Below are 23490 nucleotides of genomic sequence, written 5' to 3' on the forward strand. Positions count from 1 at the left end.
CTAAATTGCACTGTACTTAGGTGCCCATACCCGGATGCCCACCCATCCATTCCTGGGTGGTACTGGCCTATGAGTCCCATACTTTTGGCTGGATAGTAACCTGCCATCCCTGTGGTCCTGTGCTCATGTGCGCCAGGGGACATGGAGGTGGCAGAGTCCAGGGGCTGGGAGAGGTGAAGGCCTCTGGTACTAGGGCTCCTGAGGTTATGCTCAATGCCAGAGCCTGTGCTTTCAGTTCCTCAACCAAGGCCTTACTAGACTCTATCAGTCTCTCCTGCATGGCTACCTGTTGCTGGAGCCTATCATTGTGCTGGCAGAGAGCTTCATTCTCTCTCTGTGCTTCCTGGTTAGTCTTGGAGTACTGGGCCAGTCTTTGCTGCAGGAGGGTTACCTCCTAAGTCCCATCCCTATTGACCTGCTCCTTTCTTGCATCTTCCATCCTCCTGGTGTGCTCCAACAAGTTTTGATGCTCTTTGTGGAGGTCACCCAGTCCCTGAAGGGCCAGGTGATTTTCTTCTATTTTTCTTTTTAAGTGGCAGACTTCCTGGCCTAAGATGTCCCTTTCCTGACTAAGACCCTGCCTCTGTGCCGCCAGGTCGTCCCTCTGCTTTTGAAGGGCACCACCTTTCTGGTGCTCTTCCTCAAATTCTCTCTGGGTATCCAGGTCTTTCAGAATCAGTTTGTTGCTCTCTGCCTTCTCCCTATCTAGGTGGCTTTGCAGGGTGACTACCTGCTCTGCGCATGCCCTATTGAAGTCCAGTTGTTGCTCCAGCTTTTTCTGGCTCTGCAGTAGGGAGTCCAAACCTTCTTGGTACTCCTTCTGCAAGGCCAGAAATCTGGTATCCTGGTCAGACTTTTCCTGTTGCAGGATACCCATATCCTCTTTGATTTTAATGAGATACTGTCTACTTTCATTTTCTGACTCCTGGCTGCTGTGCAGCCTCTGCTCAGAAGAGACCAGGTCAGATTGGGCCTTCTCTAATGCCATCTGTTGCCTATTCGCCAGATCTTGGCCTTCAGCACATTTGTCCTGTATGGCTCCCATATATAAATATAAATATGCCGCTATCCTGACAATCTTGTCGTGCTCATCTTTGGCGTTAGGGTCCATATATAGTTCACTCAGGGCCACATGTAATGGACCCTGATCTCTCCATATGTCTGACCCTGTTGCAGTGATCTGGGGTGCGATTGCCTGCAACCACACCGTCTGGTCCTGTTCCGTCCATTCGCCTCTCACAAATAGCTTATGTAAGAGGTGCTCTCTGGCTATTTTGATATCTACCAAGGTCGTCATTCTGGAAATTGATTTCCTTCCTGACTTACAGAAGTTAGTATTTTATTTTGCAATACAGACCGTCTCCTTAGAGTGTCCTTCTTTTGAGGGGTGCTTTTACAGTGTAACACAGCGTGGTGATCCAACAGGATTTATGTATCCTGTCAGTTAGCACACTGTATTAAGCTGCACAAGTGGTAGATCTAATCCAGATGTCCCGGCTCAAGCCCCCACTCTGTAAAGTGACTTCAATAAAGCACTCCAACTAAGTCAATGCCTAGTCTGGGATGCCCAAGGGTAGCCCTTATTTATATATTTTTATGACAAGTTCATAAATCTGGATGAAAAACCCTTGTATAACGCCCCTCTCTTTGAATCCCCCTGACCTCACTGAGCCAAGAAGTAGGTTTGTTTTGCAAATTAAAAGATTTATTGGAAAGATTAAACAATATATATATATATCACACTTGTATGAATAAATTAATATTTGATAGCACACTTATGAATATGACAGTGATCAACAATGGACAATATTACACTAGCACACTTCTTTAACTACTTAGGAGTTGGAATAGAAAGGATAAGGTAGCAGAGAATACTTTTATGGTTTCAAGGAAATGCAATGATGGAAAAGAATGCAGCACATAAATAAACTGATATGGTTTCAACAAGAGATAATATAATCACTTTTCCTCTTCTGGCAATTCACCCTCCACCTATGCAATATAAGGAGATGGAAGGAAAGCACACAGTCCTCAGGAATACAATCAAAATGCAATTCAAATTCCAGTTACCCCCTAGCAAGCTTAGAGCAACCGGTATGCTTTAAAACAGGCAGAAATACTTTTAAATGTGATTTGCAATGAAATATACTAATGATCTTAGCTTGAAAATGAAAGTTAAATCTCGTTCCTAGCATGTATGGTTCAAAAGATACGGACGATTTAGTGGAGGTAGATTTTCAGAAATAAAGTAAGATTCAAATGGCACATGACACTTTCACAGGTTTGAAATCACAGAATGGACACACAATTTCTATGATGCAGTTCTAGATAGGTCGAAATGGTTTGAATTAGATTATTTTAAACTAAGAGATTGGTTTGCACAGTTCTGGCTGGATACTCACACTATAAATTTGAAATAGGCCGTCAAGATCTGGTCAACAGGTTTAGACGGGACTTCTGGCGGGTGGTTCTGAAGTCACAGCTATCTGGGTCAGCTCTGCTCTGCTGGTCTGGATCTCTGGTTTTGGCAAAAGTTCTTGGCACTGCACAGGGGTCTGGTCTGCGGTTCTGGATACAGCTCTGCTTTCTGGGTCTGGTTCTGGATACAGCACTGCTTTCTGGGACTGGCACAGGGTTCTAGGCCAGAATCAAAACAGCTCACCCGGCTGTTGAGAGTCAGGTTTCAAAAGCTTTTTAGGCCTGCTGAAAATGGATTCAGCTTGTGGTTCAGGCCCCTCTGCTACAAGTTCTGAAGTCTGGATTCTAAGTTCTGGTTCTGGAGTCTTCTGGCAAAGCGCTTCGCAAGAAATCAGTTTGAAGTCGAAAGTGAATGTCTCTACCTGGGTCTCAGTGGCTCTTTTTATGCCTTTTAAAAATGGGTGGAAAGGCTGACTTTCAATGCCCAACCCTCTGAGGATCCTGATAGGCGAGAGGACTCTCTGTCGCGTGACTGGGGAACTGAATTCTGAGTCATCCTGTGTCATCAGGCATCATTTTTATGGCATACATAAAGAACACTCCCCTTGTCACTTTGCACACAAATCTATTTTTGATTCCAATACATATTTATCTATGTACAATTTTTCTAATATTATATGTCCAGTTAACATATTCTTTGTAAGATGTTGTGGTCACTTCTGACAGAATTCTGCCCTTTTCATCCAGAACACAACCTCTAAACCTTTCCAGAATTTACACAAATGTGCGCAAGGAATATGGGCATCAGATGATGAAGTGTCAGATTTTTAACATACAGACATTTGGAGTAATACCCTATTCTCCGGTTCTACCCCGAGAACATACCACAGAGTCCTAACACCTCTTAAAATGTGCACAGAAAAATCACAGGAATAATGATATTATTGATATACTTTTGACAATTTTGTACTATGAATTATCCATCTTCTTAAAATTATGTTCTGGCCCAGAGGGGTGTGCTTTCCCAAAGCACATGGGGGAATTTCTGGTTTGTCCACTTCCTCCAAGCTCAGCTGGCTCACAGAGGCAGCGCCCCTCCCAGTTCCTTCCAAGAGGAAGACATTTACGACCCCCTGATTTAGCAATTGCTTGGAGCAAAGGGAAATTCATTGTTCTGTTTCCCTGCAGTCCCAGGTATCCCTCCCCTGATTCAATCAGAGAGGTGTAATCTCCTTTTGTTGGGCAGCAGAAGGCAGGCCAGGCATTTGAATGCAGTTGCCTGGCAAGTTTCAACTCCTGTCAGGGGTTGTTGCCGGGCAGAATCCAATCTACTTAAGTCAGGCTTCAGCCAAAGGTCACTTTTGTTCCCATTTTTCTTCATTCAAATCAAACTTACAATTTTGACACATGCATCTAGAATGCTGATTCTAAGTTCAAAACCATGACATTTAAGCAGTTGCAACCTATGTGACAACCTATTTTAAACATTTCGATTTTAGTGGCTTTAAATCCCATTTCACTTAAGCTGCTGACATCCACAGCTCATCCAGTTTTGTTATGAACATTATTTTAGGCTCTTCATCTTTCCAGATTTGGTATGCACACAAGACTTCATTCTACCAGACATCTGCTGGTGTTCAGTAAGATTTTTGACTATCTTGCAATGTTTGAAATAGGCATTTTGAGCTTGCATTCAGAGAAACAAAGGTGATTTCAAAGCGCTTTTTGAGCTAACAGGCACTGCTGTTTCTCCTTTGGCGTCACGTTTCACTCATGGCGCTTCTGGCCCATCACGCTCGTACTGGTGGGTGGCAGGTCAGGCGACCATTTTGGTGTGCGCAAAAACTGCACAGTTTTCCTGGATTCTGGCGCAAATGTGGGCTTTTCAGCCATCTTGGATTTTCTAAGCCCACAGCACCAAATATTGCAGCATAATAACTTGAACGTGGGTTGATACACCTGCCATTGTTTTTACTTGAAAGCAGGACCTTCTACTGGAGAAGAGCCTCTTTGTAAAGCCAGAGTAACTTACATGCCACCCACCCATACCAACGTGCTGAGCAGCTATGGCAATATTGTCAGGTCAAGCTGCCCTCAACTTATTTGAAGCTTGGTAACGCATGTGTTGTGCTCCCCCTTTAAGAAACAAGTCCCTACTGAGGGCTTGTGCTGGTGTCACGTGTCTGTGCACCAAGTGACAAATGTAATAAAAAGGACGACCGGTTTCCCTCCTCACCAGTCACTCCACCAGACTCCTGCGTGATATGTGGTCCTTGCAGCGCTGCATCCCAGGCAGAGAGCCTGCCCTCTGCAGGGCTGTCCACCATGGCAGTGCCCCTGCGAGGCAGTGCTGCCCCCATGTAACAGGCAGAACCCCTGCTTGGCAACTCTGCACCAGTGTCCAACTCTGGCCATAAGTATGGAATGGTCTGGGTGCCCCCAGGCTATAATTCGACCGTGTGACCACAGTTCAAGAGAGTGATTCCTACAACGGTGTGTGTCGTCTGGGCACTGCCAGCAACTGCGTGTCTGGCCCCCGCGGTCCAGATATAACATTTGTGACGAAGTGGAAGAACGCTCGCAGCGAGGTCGGTCACCCACCGTGGAAAGGAAATATGACTGGCTGCAGTGTGTCAGCTCTGTGTCGGAGCAGAAGAAGATGACTAAAGAGGCTACCCGCGGCTTGTGTGCCCCTGCCTGAATTTCCCGGGCCGCCTGTTTGCTTAATGGGCAAGGCACATTGATCTCTGGCGCAGCTCTTATCATACCATGTAGCTGCCAACGGATCATAAAGCCCAGCCGCCGCCGGCTTACCAATCAATGATAAATGATCCACCACATATTTCCTCCATGTGGCATAACTGTCGCGCCTCCGTGTTCCCTGTTTCCCTAGACAATATTTGGAAACTTCCCAGTACGTTCACTAATTTGGATTGATAGTATTTGAGCTATTTCAGTCCATATGAACCCCACATTGTTTAAACTGGGGTTTTGGCATTTTGCGACTCACCCCTGTGCTGTAATGCAAAACACTGGGGGATATGATTGTTAAACTCTTTCGAGACTTTACAAAGTCCTTAAAACCCCAGTTATCCACTAGTACTGAAGTGTCGACAAGCGTAGTACATTTAATGCTGAGAATGATGCCATACATGAGTGTGCTTCCCTGGGTTATCTGTTTGTAATCGCTGCTTTCCCATTGCCATAGAGAACTCTGCATACACATTCCTTGCTTGGTCAATACACTCCAAAGCCGGAGGTTGCTGCTCTAGATATGCTCCATTTAATGATCCCATACACATTTCCCTTCATATGTGGGCATTGGCCGGGATTATAGCTCAGCGGAATCTCCCTCCCTTTTAATTCTCTGTGTTCTATTTCCAACACCCAATGGTTCACTTCTGGCGTTACCTGTTATCTTTAGCAACGAATGATGTTAAATCAGGGGTGTCCTTACCCTTGGTGTCTGTGAGTTTGTGGTTCCCTTTTCCTACCTGAACTCCTGTGACTATGACATTTATTGTGCAGTCTTTTTTTTCATACTAGCATTATTAGCAAGCATTCCCCTCACCTTGCTTGCAGTTTTAGACCGAGCCTCCTCCTGCTTTCTGAATAAAGGCCGAATTTCAACTCGTTTTGCTGCTTCAAGCTTCTGGCTTTTTATCCTTTCACTTCTCCTTGCCTAGCCTTTAGGGCATTCTTCGTGTAACAGTAAGTGGTTCAAGCCGCTCTCCCTCGCCTCGTTGCCTCACCCTCTGGTACACATCGATTAAACCTTTCACAAAGATAGTCTTCATTTTATTGTTTTATAACCCCTGTTGCTGCTCTCTTGATTCCTTCTTTTAATCTGTTGCTGTGTCACTTTTTTTTTTATATATGTTGGATATTAATTTATTGTCAGTACTCCTAAATGATTTGGTTTTTCTACCGCTTTCATGCTTTTTTAAGATAACAGCCTCAAGGTTAGTATCGGCGTGTGAACAGTTTCAGGGTAATTTTTGCGATACGAGTTACTGACTGCAAAATGTGATCTTTCGAAAGACGAATGCTAATCATTTTTTGAGGCATTTTTCCAGTACTCTCAAAGTTGATGGAGAACGCATTTCAATCAAGGTAAATTGTGTGAAGTAGGATTTTATTTGCTTCATTCTGAAAATTCAGTCTCTTGTGCTTCCATACTCCATAGACTAATTGGGTTGGTGATGCCCACACAAAAATAATACATCTGTGCATTAAAGTTGTTCAGATCACTATTTTGAGTATCAGCAAGTGCATTTTTCAGTGACTTCAGTGACTAAGCGGAGATTCAATACGAACACATTGGCTAATTAGTTACAGTGCATTGAAAGCAGTCAGCCGACTGAATACATTCAGATTAGTCGCTTCCCAGCAGGACATTATTTCCTAATTATCAGGATGCACTGTACAGTCAAGAATTTACTTAGTGCCCCAAGATTCCACAGTCTTCCATTAATTCTAGGTCGAATAGTTAATTAAAAATTGCAGCAAGGCTTATCATTAGTTCTCCAAGACCCAGTGATCCCATGGACACGTCTACAAGGCTCACCCTCTGGGAGGAGGTTTCGTGCCAGCTTTGCGACCGAAGATTTGATCTAATTGGCGACTGGGCTTGCAGTCAAAAGCCTTAAGTAGTTGCTGTGCTAGTCGCTGAGGTTGTCCAACAGTGCTGGTGAAGCAGATGGTGGGCTGTAACACAACAGCAGTTTTCATTTTGCACAAGACGCATATCCAGGAGCAGTGAATAATGACTGTGCTTGGTGAATTGACGCCATTGAGGCGCTCAGCCTGTGGAGATTAGATGATCTGATCTACAAGCAGTCACTGAGAGAATCAGACAGAGGGGCTCAAGACACTCCCGTTTGCAGATCTTGTCTAGGTTTCTCCCGCATTGTCTCAGGCTGTGAGACCTGGTGGTCCACCAGTCACACAACAGAGAGAGCAATCACTTTATTCAAGCACCAAGATGGCCTCAATACTCAAGCTTGTGTAAGTGCACAGGTGGTGCGTAGTTCTTTGGAATTACTGGCTAGTTCCAGCCACACCATCCCGCCTGACTGGTGGGCCCACAGCAGTTTTGGTGCTGATTGGAGTCATAATTGTAATTCCTATTCAGCTGTATCGTTCCAAATAGTTCTCCAATGCAGTGGCTCAATACAACAAGCTTTAACATTCAGGGGCAAAAACAAATGTAAAGTTTTATTGATAATGACAGGTCATCCTCAGATCATAGACACCCTTTCCGTTTGTCTCCGCAGAAGCTAAATCATACAGCACACTGTTATCTGTCTCCCGAGCGATCCCACAGTAAGCATGGGTTATCTCCACTAATACGTCAATATTGCACCACTTACCACCGATTCCAAATCATGAAAATACATCTGCGGTAAAACTGGCCAAGCTTCTGGACATACGCATCTGGGTCCGGTGTCTCAAAACATTAGTGTCTCCGTACATGGGCATACTAAACCACCACCATTCGTGCGCATCACATGTGCAGTCCTCAGATCTCCAACCTTTGCCATACACCTCACGTCTGCTTTTTTACTCACATTGTAAATCCAACTATTGCTTTCCTGTAAATCCAACTAAGTGTTTCCAGCAATCTTACTTCACAAACAGTAGCACTTCTCAGATCAGACACAGACTCAAACACTTTGCATGACATTAGAACATTCCTATTGCATGAAGCAGATTACTAAAAATGTATTCCTGTATGAATTTCTCCTTGGGCTAATTATATGTTATTATTTGTAGGATTTATTTGGGAAATCTGACCCTTACTTGGAGTTTTACAGGCAGACTCCAGATTGCAGGTGGCAGCTGGCTCACAGAACAGAGGTAAGACGGGATTTTCTCGTATGGCGATAGAGTTGGAAACCTAATTTAGGAATATGTGTAATCGTACCATGGGAATATTATCATACATAATATGTGTATGGAATCATTTTATATTTCATTAAACAGAAAAAAGGTGTCTTTTGTGTTACTTCAGTTTCAGGGCACCACAAAGCGAACCAACATGCATATATTTACTTACAGTTAGGCTCGTATGAATGTGTGCATGTTTATGTATGTATGCAACTGCCCATTAACATAATACATGTATATAATGCCCAGGACACTAGAAAACTCAACTCACTGGCAAAGCTGTTATGCACGCACATGGAAGATGTTTGACTTCCTAATTTACCTAAATTATCAGTCATATCAAGAACTTGATATCTTCAAGCAGCTTGCATTATTAAGCCAAGTGCAGGCATGTAGTGAAGGATTGGGCCTGCTAGAGTGAGCATCCTAAGCAATAACAGTGTGGCAAGTAGAGGAACTTCTCTGACGACATTAAACCCTTGCACGTGGCAACCTTTAGTGTTACTAAGTGTGAATCATGTTTCGGCCACCATTTATAGATCTATGTATTTTTTTGTTGGGAATCAGGAGGGCATTGAGTGGATAGGTTTTATTTTTTTTAAACGAATAAAGGACAGTTATCTATAGTGATGGACACAGTGGCAAACACCCAGCGATTGACACAAAGACAAACACACACCGAAACACATACCGTGTAGACCCCATACAGGGTAGACCCAGTGATACCCATGAGCATAGATAGACCTAAAGAAACCCTAGTGTTAACCTTATGCTTAATCTTGACCCTTGTGGCATCATGGCACACCCACAGTGATCTCTGCACCTACAGAGACACTGCATTTTAGGGCAGTTCTCACTGGTGATGCTCAGCGGGGCAGAAGCGCGTGACCGCTGTTGCTGTAGATACTCTTGTGAATAGCAGATGTGCCTGGCATTTGGGGATGGAGCGATCATATGCGTGGGATCAGATTGAAATGCACATACATAGTTCTTCTCTGGTATGGCACAGACAGCAAACGCATGATTTGAGACCTTCCCTAGTGGACACCGTTCCATTGAACTGATTATTGTGTCTTGTTTCTTCTCAGTACAGGGGTCACACATTGATAGCAAAGACAGATGCACACAGAGGGGCACACTCAGTGACAAAAAGGCATATACACACACACACTCACCCATATACCCTCAGAGATTTGTGAGTGCACACAGTGACAGGATCACCCACACAATACAGAGACACAGTGACAGGCACGTGCACAAGGTGGAGAGAACCATCGTGATAGTCTCACAAACGGTGACAGTCATATGCAGTGATGCATACAAAGAGAGTGAAGGAGGTTGAGATTCTACATCTCCAGTGCTAGTTTTTAACGAAAAATCACAAACAGATGCACCAGTTAATAAATTCCTCATTTGGGTTAGATTAGATTTGTTTTTCTTCTCATTTGGCCTCAAGCATGAAGCAACTGTACATCATATAGCCCAGTTGAGTAATAAAACAGCAATCAGCAGTTGACTAAGACATCAAACTTTATGCATTGCTAGGTATGTTCTAGAGAAAATAGCCTTACTGTTACTTGTGTTTGAATCACCGTCAATAATCTTGATAACAAGTAGTTGTAAAGTTTTCTTTTAATGAATGGTCTGACGTTCATAGAATGGGAATGATGTCAGGAATACGTCATGTTAAAGGAGGGAAAGGAAAGTCATTGGCCCAAAGGCGATGGGGATAGGACAAAGGATTACATATTACAGTAAAATGCGTAACTTAATACTCAATTGTGCACTGACAAGACACAGAAAGGTGAGTCCCACAGGTATTATTAATGAAAGATGAATATATGAAATGGAACAAAAGTAGACAGTGGGGAGATGAGATGTGTGGCAGGTGTATGATATGATAATAAAGGTGTCATAATTTGTAAGACGTAAAATAGGAGGGATGTGGAAAGTGGACATAATATTCCAAAACTGAAAGAAAAAAATCTAGAAATATGTAAAGAAAAGAGTTAGTTGGTGAAGGTGTTAGGAAAGTTTTCATTTTTGGAACATTCCTCCATTGACTTCATTTGAGTCCTGCTCCCCTCCCCCCATCATTTCTACACAGTGTCTGGATCCTAGATGATCTTTGGGGTGAGTGAGGCCCTTTTGTCTCACTCAGGTGCCAGGGTTATTTTGCTTGTGTTGCAGTGATCAGTCGCTATGGCTACCGCTGCAGGAAACGTTTATTTTTACAGTGGAGCCCAAGCCATCTATAGTGGAGTACTACAGGCACTTATGCATTCCTTTAACTTTTCTTTCAGCGACATCCCAGTTACGTGTGTGAGGTGTACTGAACAGGCTGGCAGCAGTAAACTATTTTATTTAAACTTTTGTTCTGGTGCACAGCTGTGCAGCTTTATTTTTTACTGCTATAATGCCTTTTTGAGGACCACATACTAAAAATGGCTGCATATCGTGGTTCAAGCCTTGCTCTTTGTTGCCCATCCTCCCGCATCTTCAGGTTGGAAATAGCCATCAAAGGACATGCACTTTTGCTGGAGTTTTGCATAGGGTGCTCAGTACGTGCTTTGTGTGTGTCTGGTATGTCTGGTCCTGCTTCCCTGCTTTTGGTTTTAAGGTCCACTCAAGATCACAATTTTGCTTTAACTTTGGTTTAAAATGATACAGCACACCAGGAGTAACTTAATGGAGTCCATCTAGTGCATAGAGCTTTACTCTTCAAGACATTTGCGCATAGTGCTGATTTCAGCTAAACTATTGGAGTATTCAGGTGTATCGTTTTCCTGGCCGTTAGAGCCCATTCCTGCCCTTCAGGCAAGATCTTACCTTCTGGAGTGAACTTCTGTTTTGGTTTTGTGTAAACATGTGCATGCACTGGTTTAGTCTTACCAAAATTACAAAGGTCCACTCAGGCGTCCTCCTTCTGAGGTCAATAAAATGAGTACCATTAAGTTGACTAACAATAAACATCTTGCCATCTGTTAATTGCACTCCTTTGGCAGGGGAAGGTTGAATGCTTGCTCTGCAAATACACCTGCTATTTTATGTTATATGCAAATGCGTTTTGACCAAGAATCTTTAACAGTGGTTCTGTCTTAAACAGGACGGCCGTGAGTCATTTCATTTTAAATGTGTTGCAGAATGTGTGTGTTTCCAATCCACAGGATGGAAATCCACTTTTACTGCTGCATAACATGGTTTTAACAATGCTGCATTGTTTGTGCATTTGTACAACCATAGTTCAATAAACCAATCATGGGCCAAAGCTTTCTGAATGTGCAGGTATTCTGCAAGAGTGCACTTTGTTGTAGAAATTGTGAAGAGCGACTCCTACGGTAATCTAACAATGATTATTAAAAACATGTAACCTCTTTTTGGGCTATGTTAAATTTGTTTTTAAATTGAATATCTATCCCTATGAATCCAGTGTTTTCATGATTTTGTTTTCACCCTGTCTAAGTGGGCTTTCAAACCACCATCTGTACAATAGATGTCATCCGCATACTGCCAGGAATTTGGGCTGCCTTCCAATAGGTTCCCTATTCTGATTGGGAAGGACCCTGGCCTGTTTTTGTAGCCGTGAGGAATTTATGTGAACCAAACGTGTTGCCTTGGGAGGAGCGCACACTGTATTGGAAACACTGTGGATCGAAATGGCTGTGTGAAAAGAACATTCCTTAACTTTAGCACATTTCTTTATTTTCACCTCTGTCTATTACTCAACCATCCAGTACTGTGCAGATTTTGAAGGAATCAGCGGGATGTTTGTGCATTGGGTGCTCTGTAGTCTAGAACTAAATGGTATGTGAAATCTAGTTTACCCACTGCATGTATGGACGTACTTATATGGACTTGCCTGTTAAATTATAACTCTTTGGTCCCAGAACTAGTCTCCTATCCCTTTCATGTGAGGGATGGCTTCTGCATTGATGGGATATTGTTTCTGTGAACTTGGTATTTAGTACACTGTGTGTTGGACAGTCAGTGTCATGACCTATATTGTTTTTAAAAGTTGAACAGCTGTTAGCACAGCACAGCATTCAGCATGTTTATGTAACGTATGTCCCTCAACTTCTTCTAAAAAAGTCTGTTTAATAACATCTTCTATCCTAAGCCTTCCTCTAATATAAACGACGGGCCATCCTTTTTTAAATGTAGTCTAGGGCAAAAAAGTGTCAGCATTTCCTTTGGTTGTTCCCCCTATAGGTGAATTGCCACTACAGGCTTTCCATTGTTTTCTAGCACTTGCCATATGGGAGTAGTTATGTTGGTATATTAAGTCAATGCTGTTTGAGTTTTTCACCCACATATGGAAATGTCTGACTCAGCATCTAAAAGTACCGTAGTTCAGTCACGGATTTACTTAGTTATTGGAATTATCCTGAGGGTCTGGACCCTTTCCATTGTTTGCTTGTTTAGATGCTTTCTGCCTTTTCTCTCTTCCTTCTTTTCTCCCTTCCACAAAGGTTTCTCATCTCATTTGGACCCTGATCCCTGCGTCTTGCCTTTCTGTGAGTCAGAGGAAGTATAATCTTCATCTCTGCACCTTTGTTGTTTTATAAGCTATGTTCTTTCTGTCAGATTGTATGTAATTCTTATTCTACCTTTCTGTTTGCTTCATTGTCTCTTATCAAATGGGGCTCCTTATTTAGGACTGAAAATGTCTCTTTCAGATGAGGTTGCTCTGCCAAGGTTGGTGCTATGAGCCCTGTAATGTTCCTTTGCTAAATTGTGTAGGCTTCCATTGCACCGGCTTTCCCTTCGGTTGAGAAGGTAGTTCTGGGTCTGCCAGATCTCCCATTGAATGGGTCCCCTTTTTCCTGCTTTTTCTCTTTTGGTTCCTTTCGACCTCCTTTTCCTGGACATCTATCCAGGAGACTTATACATGCTTGATACTATGTCTGCAAATTGATGCTTCCTTTCTCTTTCGTTACATAGTAAAGCAGTCTCCTAGCAACACCTATTTTGACAACTTCTCCTTATAGTAGTAGTATTGTCCCTTCTAGCCTGGGACAGCACCCACAGCTATGGCTAATCTTAAACCTATTGCTGTGATTGATCCTTGAAAGTTTATTTCCCACAGAACATTTGTGATTGCTGTAATTGATTGAGTGCCTATTAACTGTGCACACAGCCACCAGCCACCTGTAAACTGAAACCCTGCTAGCCTAGGTTTCCATTGGTGGACTGCACCCTGCTCGCATGATCCTAGCTAGTGATCTGTGTCTCGGGTGTAGAGTCACTTGAGGACATTCTGCCTCATGTTGACTTAATTAGTGAAGTACCATTTGGGTATCTCCTCTTGCTTTATTGGGCATGTGCTTTGAAGGTATGGAGTGAAAGCCCCCCTTCCTCTCTTGCTAAACCTTGACTTGGTGTAGCTTGTAACATCTACCTTTTTTTCTCTAGAAGAATTTGGATGGCTTGACGTTCATTATTGGTGTACTGTTTTTTGGGGTCATTTATTATATTGAGAAAATAAAACTGTTAATACAATCTTAGATGAAAAACATGGCCCCAGACGCTCGGCTCAAATCACAAGTGGCCTCATATAAATAATGAACTGTGACAGGCTAAGTGATGAGCCCTGTGGCAACCTAAAGGCGATTCTTTTTTAGTTGATTTGAAAGGGGCCAGCGCTTTCTGAACTCTCCCTCTAAGAAAGGTTGTGAGCCAAGCCAGTGCTTTATATATTTGTCTGCCGGAACTCCCCATCCAGTCACTGTCTAAATCGTGATATGTGTTGTACAAAACATTATGGATTACGGGCACATTGGGGAAGACACCTTTAATTGCCTGCTAACTGTGTCCTCTGTCTAAATCGTGATATATGTTGTACAAAAAAGTATGGATTCAGGGCATATTGGGGAAGATACCTGTAATTGCCTGTTAACTGCCCTCCCGCTTCAATCTTTGCCCTGGTCTCTGTAGGCCAGTGGCAAGATTTTTACTTCCTGCATAGTTTACTAGTAGTGATACTGAGAAAATAGGTTTACAGGAAACTCTGCTAATTGACAGTTATATAAAGTCCTGCACTACCAATGCGCCATGCCTTTTAAAAATACTTTCGCGACTAGGTGGGATGTTGTAACGGTACATGGCCAACTCATCGCAGCATTCCCACACATTTTTTTCAAACCCATTTCTCCAAATTTGTCACTGCATTTCTATGGGGGTGCGAGGTTAGGGAATATTTTCTGGGGATATTTAATGGTAGGGGAAGGTGTCGGAGAATAAAAGGAGATTATGGGGGGCTGCAAAAATGTGGGGAAACAGTCATGGTGCGTTGACCAACTAAGAACTGCACCAGATCCGTTGTAACAACCATTGTAATCAGGGTCGGACTGCGACAAGAAACAGGCCTGGGCACATTAAAAAAAAGTGTCCCACCCCTCACCTAAAAAAAGTGGCCATTAAACCCTCATGCATGAATCGCGTCAATTCACGACTTTACAAAAGATGCAACTTATGGAGGGTTATAGCTGGTGTTATTCCAATGAATAATGGCGAGTGCATGAACCACCTCAGAAAGATGAAAGGCCAAATGGGCGTGTGCAGAATTCGAACTTGTGAAGTGCAGGCTGGCTCCACTGTGAGCGACAACAGCAGGTGAGTACTTCATTTGTGAGCGACCCACCCAGGTACTCCAGGCAGTAGCCATGGCCCTGCCTGGCATTTGATAATGATTTTCTATAGCGTTTTTGCCAAAGCAATGTACATAAAATTTCCTAGCACACCCTCTGCTTCACTCATGCATGATCTGCACACTCTCAACCATGCTATGTGCACACTCAACCATGTGCATACCAATTCTGGACATGGGCCCCCTGAACCAACCGAGCACCATTGGGCGGGCCCTGCACTCCTTCATCCATAAACACAAAACCCTGTGACCCACAAAAGAGTAGGGAGAGCATCCTCACGCTTTGAAGACCACTTCAGTGTAGAGGTTCTCTGCCAGCCCATGTGAGTGAAAGAGCAGCACAGCAGTGCCGGACCACGCAAACCTATAACTAATTTACTTCTACAGGGGCTATTACTGGGCAACCAATAGAGCGTGGACAGGGCGAGCGAGGACAGGGCCCAAGTAACTCATCTACCAGACGTTTCTGGATGCTCATTGTGGAAAATCAAGGAAGAGACAGCAATGGCTACATCTGCTCCAGCCCCCGAGAGAGAGGTAGGAGTAGGCAGAGATGGAATTGTAATATTAATCATTGGTACGTTGTACTAGTTCTTTTATTTTTTACAGAGCGTACGTACCTTTAGTTCAAAGAAACACGTCCTTGACACTTTTGTCTTCCTCCTGAGCCAAATATAGAATCGGCTCGGGCTGGGCATTCAAGCGCTGCCAGGTTCCCAAATCACAGTTAGGCAGACACGCACACAGCGTCCGCGGCTCAGCAGGTTATTAAGGTGCTCAGGTGGCAAACACATTTTTTTCGTTAGTGCCACTGCGGAGCCTTTCATATGCATGATAGAACATTTCGAACTCAACGAGCTCACAAAACACCAGTTACCTTGCAGATCTGTGCTAGTTAGAGTGAGCCACACAAAGCACCCTTTAAAGAGTTGTTAATATCCATGAAGTCTACTGTCTTGATATGCAAAACAATAAAGTTGCTTTAAGTCACTAATCAAATACTTTCAACATCATGAATAAAAATGAGCTGGAAGTTTGTGACAAATAATCTGCACATTTATCTTTGTTGATTACACATTTACTTCATGTCTTGTACAATGGGGTTAACTCGATTTTTCAGGTTGGCACTGGGACTTATAGTTTACAATTGAGGATGTGAAAGTTAAAGCCACAATGATATTCTTCTGTCTTAACATGTTACTATAAGTATTTATATGTTGTCATGTGGCTTTATTATGCAAATTGCAATTTTTTAACTTGCAGCTTCATGAGGCCACCAACTCAGTAGCCAGATTTCTTCACACGAATTACTTCAACAAAGCGACTTCCAAATGAGCGACAAAGGATCATCATAGTCTTCATTCCGAAAAAGGGGACGATTTAGCAACCTTATGCTAATCGCATATTAGCTCACCTGTCCAACCAGCAGCCAGTGACAAATACTATATGCTGTAAGGAAGCAGGCCTGCGACCCTTGGGGTAAAGAGCGCTGAACCTAAAATCAATAAAAACCTGCATGGATAAGGGAAACTACTCTTTCACGGCACCCGCTGCGGCTGCTCTCTGCATCAGAGGCCTGGACTATGATGCAGCACACCTCTCCGGCTCGTCGTGCTGCAGTATGATGACGTCCGTGCATCTGCCTTGTCTGTCCGCTGCCTGATGAGTGAGGGGAATTTTAACTGCTGGCAGCGAGCGAGAGTGGTGCATTAGGCGAGTGCAAAGTGGAGGGAGAAAGGGTACACAAGAGCAGTGTCTGCCGTCCAGCCATTGGAAAGATAGTCAGGCCAGAGGCCATCAGGAGAAGTAAGCATTGAGTGCATGAGGGTGCAACATGGTATGTCCACCACCACCACGAACAACCATCCATAGCTACCTCTACTCGGGGGCTTGGCCATGTTTTTCTGGTGTGGGGAAAACGGCTGGGTGGGCTTGCAAACGAGAAACAAATAAGTCCTGGAACAGTAACACATTTTTATATTTGGATAAGGGATTTGGGGAAAGGATATTTTTTGGGAATGAGGCATCTTTCCATTTGTCAAAACTTGATCGGGTTTTCCGAGTGATTTGCTCCCGCCACGCTGGGAAAAGAAGGGACAGATAGTTAATTTTGAATGTCCTTACACTGCTTCTATTGGGTAGCATTGGTCGAAACCTGGTTGGAGTTAGTAAACACTACTTTAAAGTGAGCTTTAGGGTTCTCTCTGAAGGGAATTTGGGGAGCATGGGTGATTATAAGTGGTGCATTTTCCATCTGGGAGACCTCCTTCAACCTGCAGGTTTTTTTCCAGAAGAACTCCAGCCTCCCATGAGGCCTATTTTCTGCCACCCGTGACCCGGGGGCGTTAGTCTCCTGCTACCCCTCACTCAGCACAAGCACACTATGGAGCACGCACTGTGGTGACCTCAGCAACACATTAGCTAGGTAAACTGCAGCTGGATAGAGGACGTTTCACCTCTTCTTGTCAAGTTCCGTCAACGCCAGCTCTCTTTACTCTTATCTGCTCACCGATTGTATGGTTGCAAAACACCCAGCATACGGGCCGGGTCCCCACAGTTCTCTTTCGGCTCCTCAATGTTTCTGCACAATGGTTTCTGAGTGGTAGAGAACCACAACATCACGCACACAGTTCTGGCTCTCTTTCGGCTTGGAAGCGCTTCTGCCCTATTGCTGTGGGGTTTGGGAGCCAAAACATCAAGCACACAGTTCCTGCTTTCTTTTCACTTGGCAGTGCTTCTGCCCTATTGCTGGAGTGTGGGAGCCAAAACAACAAGTACACAGTTCTGGTTCTCTTTCGGATTGGCAGCACCTTTGCCCTATTGCTTGGGAGCGTCAGAATCACAAGAAGCATACAGTTCCCGCAGTCTTCCCCTGCCGTCTCCTCCTCAGGGATGATTTTGAGATCGTCGTATCCCACTCAGATCGTCAGCCTTTGGTTGTTCCGTTCCATTACCATTAGCACCTCTCTCAAGCAGCCACATTACGCACCACATGACATATATGCCTCAGCCTCCCCAAGATGGATTAGCTTAGCCGTCGTGGGAAAATGAAAGGGGACTAGTAGTCACACTTTATAAAAGGCACCTTTTGCATTGTATTGTGGGGGAAGTGCGCCCTGAGATGACCCGGCCCTGCCCCTGGTTTTGTTATTTTTTTTATTTTACTTTGACTTGACTGATCATTCCCGCCCGTGTCCACAAGTCCGCTCCTCGGCTGGTCCTGGGCTAGGCAGGCTGCACTGGCACTGCAACAGCAGGCAGCTCCCTCTCCCTCCTCGAATAGGTGTTGTTGCACTGAACATGCTTTTTCTTTGGGCAGCCAGAGAGAGACTCGGTCCCGTCCACAATCTGCTCCTTAGCTGAGTCCTGCCTCGTGCTGGGGTGTGACTAGTGGCCACAGCGAGGCCCAGGCTCACCAAGCAGCACACACCATGCATGCTGGGCCCGGCTAGCCCAGCCACCCCCCAGATCCGGCCCTCCCCCTAAGATACTTGATCTGAGAGAGAGAGACACAAGCTCAACTCTCTCGTCTTCTCACGCGACCAGACCACCCACCCCCAGAACAATTTGTGGCAAATGCCATTAATGTATATGTGTTAAATCACAATAATTCACTGGGAGCAGCTGCCTCGGATGGCTGGGGCACTGCCAGCACGGCCTAGCTATTGTGATGCATTCATCAAAGCAAAGGTAACACTTAGATGTTAACTTTCTTTGATGAATGCATCCACTCTACGAGTAGGCTGCTGGAGGGCCACAGCCGGCAGGCAAGTAACATAATTTATGTTACTTAAAGTAACCTAAGTTACTGTGTACCAAAAACAATATTGTAAACAAGAAAACCGGCACCAGGGTGGCTATGAAACCGGCCCAAAGGGCCAGTGGCCGAATGGCCGATAGCCCAGTCCGCCCCCGATTGTAATCCGGTGTAACATTGGAGGACTTGTCAATTAAGTTGCTGATTGCCAGCCCTTTTGGCCTTGATTACCCGGAATGGAAAATCATTCATACGCTGTTACTGGGTGCAACCTGGCTCAAGAAGCCAGGTTTGCGAAAGAAGCACGTTCTGATGGTAAACCTGAGCGCAAATTCAGTAGATGGTGGCGTCAGGGAGGCACAGGAAGACGAGAATGTGGATGACTTTTTTATCACCATTTCCAGGCAGCATGCAGCAGGGCACCTTGGAAAATGGAGCTGGTTGATGATGGTGCTCGCATGTAGTGACGGACACAATGAAATTGTACAAGTTATACTGGCACATATAGCCTGCAGTCCTGCTGATTATATTGGCTGTGGAGTCAACAGGGGTAACTAATTAAGCTTTATAGACCCCCCCACAGGGGCAATATGTTGGTCTTGGAAACAAGACCACTCAGAGCAACAGAGGCTTGAGTCCCAGATCCGCACTTAGAAACTGAACTCAGGTATTTAGCATGTTATAAAAAAACAATTAAATAAATAACATTAATTAAATTCCTGGGGCTCTACTGATTGTTATTGGCCCTAAAGACCTAGCTAAAGGCCCATTTGCAATAAGGGTTATAGCAATTATAACCTGCAACTCCTGTCATGTTTAAGAAAGAAATTGTGACAAAGGCATAAATGGTGGATTATAGTGACGCCTTTATAGGCCTATTTAATAGGTGGATTAGTGTTCTCTATTTTCTGGGTGCAATGCCCAATCTGATTTTGCTATTAACATTAACATTGGGCAGAAAGCGGCCTGTAGTCTAATTTTAAATCTGCCTGGGCAGTCGTTGGGGTTTACCTGCAGGTACGTAGGCACCATAATCATGTCTTATTGATTTTATCAGACTCTTATAAGATCTTACATAAATCCTACTTCAAATATAACATCTTTTATAAGAATTCAATAAGTATTTCAGAGTCATATCGTTTTTTTACAAGTTCTTATAACCTAATCAGCATTTAGCTATGGTTTGCAATACTTAGGCTACCCGCCCTATTTGTTAGTCATGCAGATTTAAAGTGTTTGTGGTTACTTCTTTTGCCGGTTAATTTATATGCAGCGATATTCCCCTACCGCCTTAATCATACATTCTTTGGAGGTTGACATTCTCGTCTGTCATTCAGACATGTTTTTGCTGGATGATATTTCAAAGCACTTGCACATTTTCGAGTGCCATGCAACGATGTGCACAGAGCTTGCAAAGATTGAATGATACAAGAAATCATAGTTTCATTACTTTCAGGAACAAGCTCACCAATTGTACAATTACCAGCCAGATGCCGGATTAGGGAACTTTCATTATTCTTTCATTTCAGTTCTCATTCTTGCAGAATGCAAACAAACGACCAATTACAGACATCCACAAGCACAGGCGTGTTCTGTCTTTGTAGTAATGGTTTGAAATTAGCAATTGTCGTGCGGATGTGTACCAATAAAGATTTCCACTCCTGCTATGCTTGCCAACGAGGAGGCATTGCTCTCTATAGTTAAGTGAGGCAGAATGGGAGAGAGGTGGGTGCTACTGTGCCATGAGCTGAACAGGCATGGGCACCAGGGGCTCGGCTAGCAGAGGCCTATATCCTAGCTTGCTGAGTGCATGGCTCATTGGGTGGAGGTGTGGAGTGTTTACATTGATAAAAACCTTTGCACCGTTCACCTCAGGTGTGGTAGTTTATGGTTCGGTTAAAAACCTCTTGTGGGCTGTTAAGAAATGGTCATGTAACCAAGTTGAACGGAAGCTCACAGTAAAAAGGATGTCACAAATGCTTCTTTATTCCCTTGCTCTATTTCATGTGCTTTCTCATATTAAGTGAAATCCACAGAGTTCCATTAAAGAAGCAGAGGGCAAACAATCATTAGCACCCTGGAGCGGTGCTGGAAATGGGAACTTGTTTCCTCTGGGATCCCAGTGGCGGAGGAGGGGCGGGCCAGGAGAGGCAGATTGTTCTCACCCCCAGTCCCACTTAAATATTTAAATATTTGCCTGTCAGAAGATAATGCAAGCGAGGAGTGTTTCCTATAATGTTGCAAGCAAAGTATAAAAGGTGCACACCTTTTAAAGCTAAAGCCACACTTAAATGTTTCCTGATTTCCTGCAACGAGCAGTCCTAAGGTGTGATTTCACAGAGTTGTTGATTAGTATCTAAAGTGGTCTGGTGGGTAGGTGTCTCACCTCTGATCCTATCAATCTCGGTTTGAATTCCCTCTTTGGGAGCTACACGCTGCACTGTTAAAAGCATTTCAATGTGCAGCAATGTTAAAAGTATTCCAACGCACTGAATGAAAAGCTTTTCAATGAACTGAAATAATGAAGGATGGTGACAGAAATCCGAAGAGACATTTTGTGCCCGATCCCAGAGCTGAGAAAATCCGGCCCACCGGCACTGCCCAGGAGGTGCGACTAAGCCAATCAGAAGCAGTGGTGACTGATGATTCTTTTTATTTGGAGGGGTGACGTGTGGGGGTGACTAGCGTTGTGAGGAAGCCTGAACCAACCAAGGTTTTTTTCCCTCTAAATAATGACTTCTAATTATGTTTTAGAGCACTCTGGCTGTAAAAAATTGGGTGAAAGGCCCATAGTTGCAATCGTTTTGTATGTCGGCACAAGAAAAACATTGAATCTATGTGAACACTGCACGCTGCCCGTAACTGCGCAGATGAAAATGTCGATGCCAATTACGGCACGGTGCAGTGATCAGATAGATTACTTTGCCTGCATTCCCCTACTTGACCACCCCACCCCACTTACCTTTATGACTGCACACTTCTGTGTGCCGCCTACACTCCTCTATCCCTGTGGGTTCATTCGGTTCCTCACGCTAACATGGGTCAGAGCTGACGCCGCAGGGTGGTTTTCTTTTTTTTTCACTTTCTTTTCCCCTGCTTACCGCAATGGTAAGCGGGGGACACCCCGCAACCCCAACTCCCATTACTGCACCAAGGGAGAGCGGGGACACCCCTGCTGCCCCCGCTCTGCTTGGGCGCTGTAGTGAGAGTCAGTATTTTGTGCACCCCAAAATCGCAGTGACTGCGGGGGCGCACAAATGAAGGAGAAATTTCGGTACGTTTCCGAAAATAAATCTAATACATGCAAGTCACCAACAGTGCGTAGAAGCATTTTCCAATGAATTATCATGATGATGTTAATAAATGTGAGGTTAATCTGGGATGTCGTGGTGCCCTTTAGGTACAAACTAGTCAAGATCATTTGTCAAAGAGTGGATAGCCGCAGTATCTGGTCACGCTAACCCCCTATCCAAAAAATGATCAACAAATGAAATGTCTTGGACCAGAAAAATTGCGCTTATCCAATAAATTGGGTTAATAAGGATTTTTATTCAATTATGTCCAAGAGAACTAATAACGTTAATAGCATAAGTGATCTAACTTTCTCCAAATGTCCTCAAATGCCCGCGCCAACACGTGTTTCGACATCTTAATACTTAAACAAATGAAAAACCAATGTCTACCATTATGACATATTACCAAAATGAATAAGTGTACATGTTCCATATTTCATAATATAATACATCAGATGCGTCAGTGGTCAGAAACAGGAAAAGAAAACATCAACAACACAGACAACAAAAACATGAAAGAAAGAAAAAGAAATAAGTATGAGAAGTTTCTAATCAATTCCAATGTATTGGACTAATACAAACATAAATGCTGATAACAAATCACCACGCAAATCATTTGTGTGCATACAGCAAACTTGAGGTACAAGCCCTTAAAACAAATCATGCCTGGTGGTTAGTTGAGCTCAGCCACAAACCCACTCTCCTTCGTGCTCCACATTAATGAGTGTCCTAATGTTACAATCGGCCAGTAGTGTGTTACACCGCTAATTCGGCATCCATATTCCCATTCCCATGGAGTGGGTGTATATAAAACCAGACTTAACCCTTGGTGGTATTAGTTTGGTTCTATTCATGCTGCAAGCCTATACATGTGAAAAGAAGAGTACTGGGAGTACTGAGAGCGTCCTCACTCACCATATATGACCAGAACTAGTCTTCAGTAAAGTATTAAATGTACCTCATACAATTGCTCCTTATTGTTTCCACATTCAGTATCTGAGAGTCATTCATTAGCTGTTAAGTATGTTAGAATTATTTACCAAAAGTTAGAAATTCTTCCTTAACTCACCCCTAAATTTGCCCCAGAGTCATCGGTGCAAATGCAATGCAATGCATGCAATGCAGTAACTATTTTAGATTTTAGGATCTCCCAAATAATAATGTTATACTTGAGTACTTATGTAATTCCAATTTGAATTTATATATACTTGCAGAAAATTGACCAAATCTAGCAAAACTTGATACGCACCGATGACTCTGGTTCAAATTTAGCGGTGAGTTAAGGAAGAATTTCTAACTTTTGGTAAATAATTCTAACAATACATAACAGCTAATTAATGATTCTCAGATATTGAATGTGGAGACAATAAGGAGCTGCTATATCGAATACTTTTAATACTTTACTGAAGACTAGTTCTGGTCATATATGGTGAGTGAGGACACACTCAGTACTCCCAGTACTCTTCTTTTCACATTTAAAAGCTTGC

At 43.6% G+C, this 23490-nt stretch overlaps 1 protein-coding gene across 2 annotated transcripts in view; it reads left to right on the forward strand.

Moving 5' to 3' along the window:
- The window catches only part of CPNE3 (copine 3), a 444306-nt gene that overhangs the window by 218171 nt on the left and 202645 nt on the right, over positions 1-23490 (forward strand). For both annotated transcript variants that reach the window (XM_069621306.1, XM_069621305.1), the window contains exon 6: positions 8194-8277. In XM_069621306.1, the coding sequence (XP_069477407.1) occupies positions 8194-8277 (84 nt within the window). The remainder of the gene's footprint in view (positions 1-8193; positions 8278-23490) is intronic.

Source organism: Ambystoma mexicanum, chromosome 5q, assembly GCF_040938575.1.
Source record: "Ambystoma mexicanum isolate Mex_15411 chromosome 5q, UKY_AmexF1_1, whole genome shotgun sequence".
Lineage (NCBI taxonomy): Eukaryota > Metazoa > Chordata > Amphibia > Caudata > Ambystomatidae > Ambystoma > Ambystoma mexicanum.